Raw genomic sequence first — 3,521 nt, 5'->3', positions numbered from 1 at the left:
CATCACTCACCTGAGCCTGCTATGAGCCTGTGACCGTGACGGTGCCCATGCCGCCCGTAGCCCCACCCGGCGTCCTGTTCCTCCATGGCTCCATCACACACGACGGCTACATGTACATCCACGCCAAGGGCTCCAACCTCACCATCATCCATTGCTTCCTTCGTCTCCTATTCCATCCACCGGCCAACAGCCGCTCCCGTCGCTGTTGTTGCCACTGGGATGATGTGTGTTGTACGCTTGAAATCCTGCTTGCACAATATGGGGCACTGTAAGACAGTACATTATACATCCTACAGGTGCAAGCCGTGATCCGCACCGTCGGGAGCGAGTCCACGATGACAACGGCGCCGGTGCTGATGTGGACGGCCACCTCGCAGTCAACGCTGATTCTGGGGAGGGCAAGGGCATGCCTTGGCGAGGTGGCGACACCGTCATGGTGCGGGTGCAGTAGGAAGAAACCTGGCGACTGGAGAGCGGCGTGCACCGTCGGCCAACCTCGTGGAGGAAGCAGCCGAAGAAGGGTACGCCAAAGACGTCGATTTGCCGGGTAGATTGGGGAGCAGCGGATGGCGATGCTGACTTCCTTGGTGAACGCGATGACGAATCCTGTATTCTTCGGCTTCCCCTTCGGGGGATGTTGCGCCTGCCCCACGTCGTCCGATCTCGACGGAGCATTAGAGGCTTATAGTGGAGTAGGCCAGGGCGCTGTGGCGAGAGGAGCCAACACCGTCACCCTCCTTTTCCGGCTGTGCCGTGTGCGGGTGCGGGCGGCAGAGGAGACGACGACGCGGAGCTGGTTATGGCGGCTCCGTCCTTGGAGCAGCGGAGCGCGCCGCCCCGCTTCAGCATCACGGAGAGCCTGACGACCATGTCGATGAGAGACAGAGAGAGGACGGTTCTCATCTGAGAGAGAGGTCGTGGTGAGGTGGGTGGTTTCTGGGAGAAGTGGGAAGCGGGATGAGTGGATCGTAGAGCATGCAGGATCGAGAGCGAGGGGACGTGAGACGTGGGATGTGCGTAAGTTTTTTTTCTTTCGTGTGACGGGGTGGGGTGGAGTCGAGGAGCTTCGATTTTTTCGGGTGAGATGTTTACGAGGGAAGGGCTGGTTGAACCATCACAACGACCGCACATCCCCCTTTAATAGTAGAGACAATCGATCCTGGCTAAACAGGACGATGCTGAGTAGAGTAAACCCTCGGTTCCCAATCCCTCGATTCGTTCCCCATTTCCCCACCACACCAACATTCCCGCACAGGTCTCAGCAAGCCGCCAGCCATGGAGGCCGCGGCCTCAGCTGCCGTGGCGGCTGCCAAGGAGGCGGCGCTGGCTGCCGCTGCTGCGGCATCGGTTGCTTCCAATGATGCGGCGGCGGCGACTGCGATGGAAGCAGCGGCGACTGCGAAGGAGGCGGCGGCGAAGGCTGCGACTGCGGCGTTAAAGGCGAAGGAGGCAGCGGCTGTGGCGACAGCTGCAGGGGAGGCGGCGGTCTCTCTCGCTGCTGCGACGACGACAATGCAATCTTCCAAAAAGCGTAAGTTCCATCTTGTCGACGACCAAGATCCACGGGGGAGTGGCAACTGCGATGATGTTGACGGGGGGAGCGTCGATCTCAGCAATGATGATGATGATGATGATGGGGAGAGCGTCGATCTCACTGGTGATAGTGATGGGGGGAGCGTCGATCTCACTGGTGATAGTGATGGGGGAGCGTCGATCTCACTGCTGAAGTTGATGTGGGGAGCGCTGATCTCATCAGCTGCCTCCACGACATCGTCCTTTGCAGCATCGTGTCTCTTCTCCCCACCAAGGAAGGTGCCCGCACGCAGGTCATCTCCCGCCGGTGGCGTCCGCTCTGGCGATCCGCTCCTATGAACCTCGCGGTGGACTGTGGACCCAAGAACAAGGACTTGATTACAAAGATCCTCTCTCAGCATCCTGGCCCCGCACGGCGCTTCTCTGTCTGCATCAGCATCGCTAGGAGCAACGACAAGATCAATGGCTGGCTTAGTTCCCAAGCCCTGGGCAACCTACAGGAGTTTGAGATCACCTACATCAGGGTTAATTTTTGGGACAACAACATGGTGAAGTTAGGCCCGCTGCCATTGTCCGTGTTCCGCTTTTCTCCCACTCACCGCGTGGCCAAATTCCACGACACCCTTTTCCCCCACTTTATTGTGCAGCTGTCCCTGAAGCTTCCGTGCCTCAAGCAGCTGACCCTGGAAAGGGTCACCATCTCGGAGGCCGTTCTCCGGAGCATGCTCTCTGGCTGCCCTGCCTTGGAAAGCCTTGAGCTGAAGGAAAACTGGGGCATTAGTCGCCTCTGCATCAGCTCCCAAACTCTTAAGAGTTTAGGCTTTTGCGATGACTTGGGGGTTGGAGGTATCATTTTGCAAGAGCTAGTCATCGAGGACGCCCCGTGCCTTGAGAGATTGCTACAAATTGATGCAAAGGGCTGCAGAGCGAGCATACGGATAATCTGCGCACCTAAACTGAAGATATTGGGTACGCTGTCTGAAGGCATACCTGAACTCCACCTTGGAAGTACATTTTTTCAGGTTGCACTAGCAACAACCTTCATCAATTGCATTCGGACATTCTTATGTGCAGGCTATTATTCTTATATTTGCACTTTATTCTGCAGTAGCCAAAATGCACACCATGAGCATTTTGGTTCTTTGCTCCGATGGCCCTAATCTGGATTCAGTGGTTAACTTCCTCAAGTGCTTCCCCTGCTTGGAGAGGCTTTATGTCATTGTGAGTATGAAACATAGTTGCTTGCTTTAAATGTCAAAATAAGCAGTTGATTGGCATGAAATCTGGACAATTACTGTATTGCTAACATGCTGGCAACTTTTTTTATACTGTTTGTTCTCTCTATCTCCAGTTCCAGCCACTCATACCCTCACGGGGGGCTATGAATAATGTTCGGAAGTATGACCCACTGGACCCAATTGAATGTCTTGAGCTTCATCTAAAAAAAGTGGTGTTGAAGAATTATGACGGCACCAAGAGTTCATCTATTTACTTTGCCAAGTTCTTTGTTCTGAATGCGAAAAGGCTAAAGGAAATGAAGATCACGTTGCCTTACCACCGCCAGCGCCGATGGTGTACTAGTCAACTCCGTAACCTACAATGTAACAGTAGAGCTTCTCGAGATGCTCAAATTGAACTGAGATGTGGCACTAAAGATGATTTCACACACAACGGGCATACCCATGATTTGTCAATGGAGGACCCCTTTGACTTGCCCTCCAGTGTATGCTCAACGTGTGAAGAGAAGGGTCTAGGAGATGGTGTATACCAAATTTAGTTAGAACTTGGGCTGCCAAGACCACCAACGTGTGGTTCTAGCCAGTAAGCCTCCAAGCCTTTCTCTGATGTAGTCGATGCCCATCTTGAAATTTGACTTTGCCTTCTTTTCAAAGCCCAAGCTCTTGTATCTAGCCCGATAATGTTGTCCTGGCCTTCTACTTCACTTGGTGACGGAATGTTTTGTGGCCCACTCAGGATTTTGCGAGGAC

General features: G+C 54.1%; 1 protein-coding gene across 1 annotated transcript; it reads left to right on the top strand.

Moving 5' to 3' along the window:
* Positions 1-1,275: 1,275 nt before the first annotated feature.
* On the top strand, positions 1,276-3,310 carry LOC125526985 (putative FBD-associated F-box protein At5g44940). Its single transcript, XM_087538882.1, has 4 exons — positions 1,276-1,583; positions 1,730-2,555; positions 2,608-2,754; positions 2,885-3,310. The coding sequence occupies exons 1-4, from the start codon at positions 1,276-1,278 to the stop codon at positions 3,308-3,310; spliced, it is 1,707 nt and encodes a 568-aa protein (XP_087395008.1).
* The last annotated feature ends 211 nt before the right edge of the window (positions 3,311-3,521 follow it).

Source organism: Triticum urartu, chromosome 1A, assembly GCF_056163025.1.
Source record: "Triticum urartu cultivar PI428250 chromosome 1A, HENAU_Tu73, whole genome shotgun sequence".
NCBI lineage: Eukaryota > Viridiplantae > Streptophyta > Magnoliopsida > Poales > Poaceae > Triticum > Triticum urartu.
This window is presented reverse-complemented; position numbering and strand designations above follow the sequence as displayed.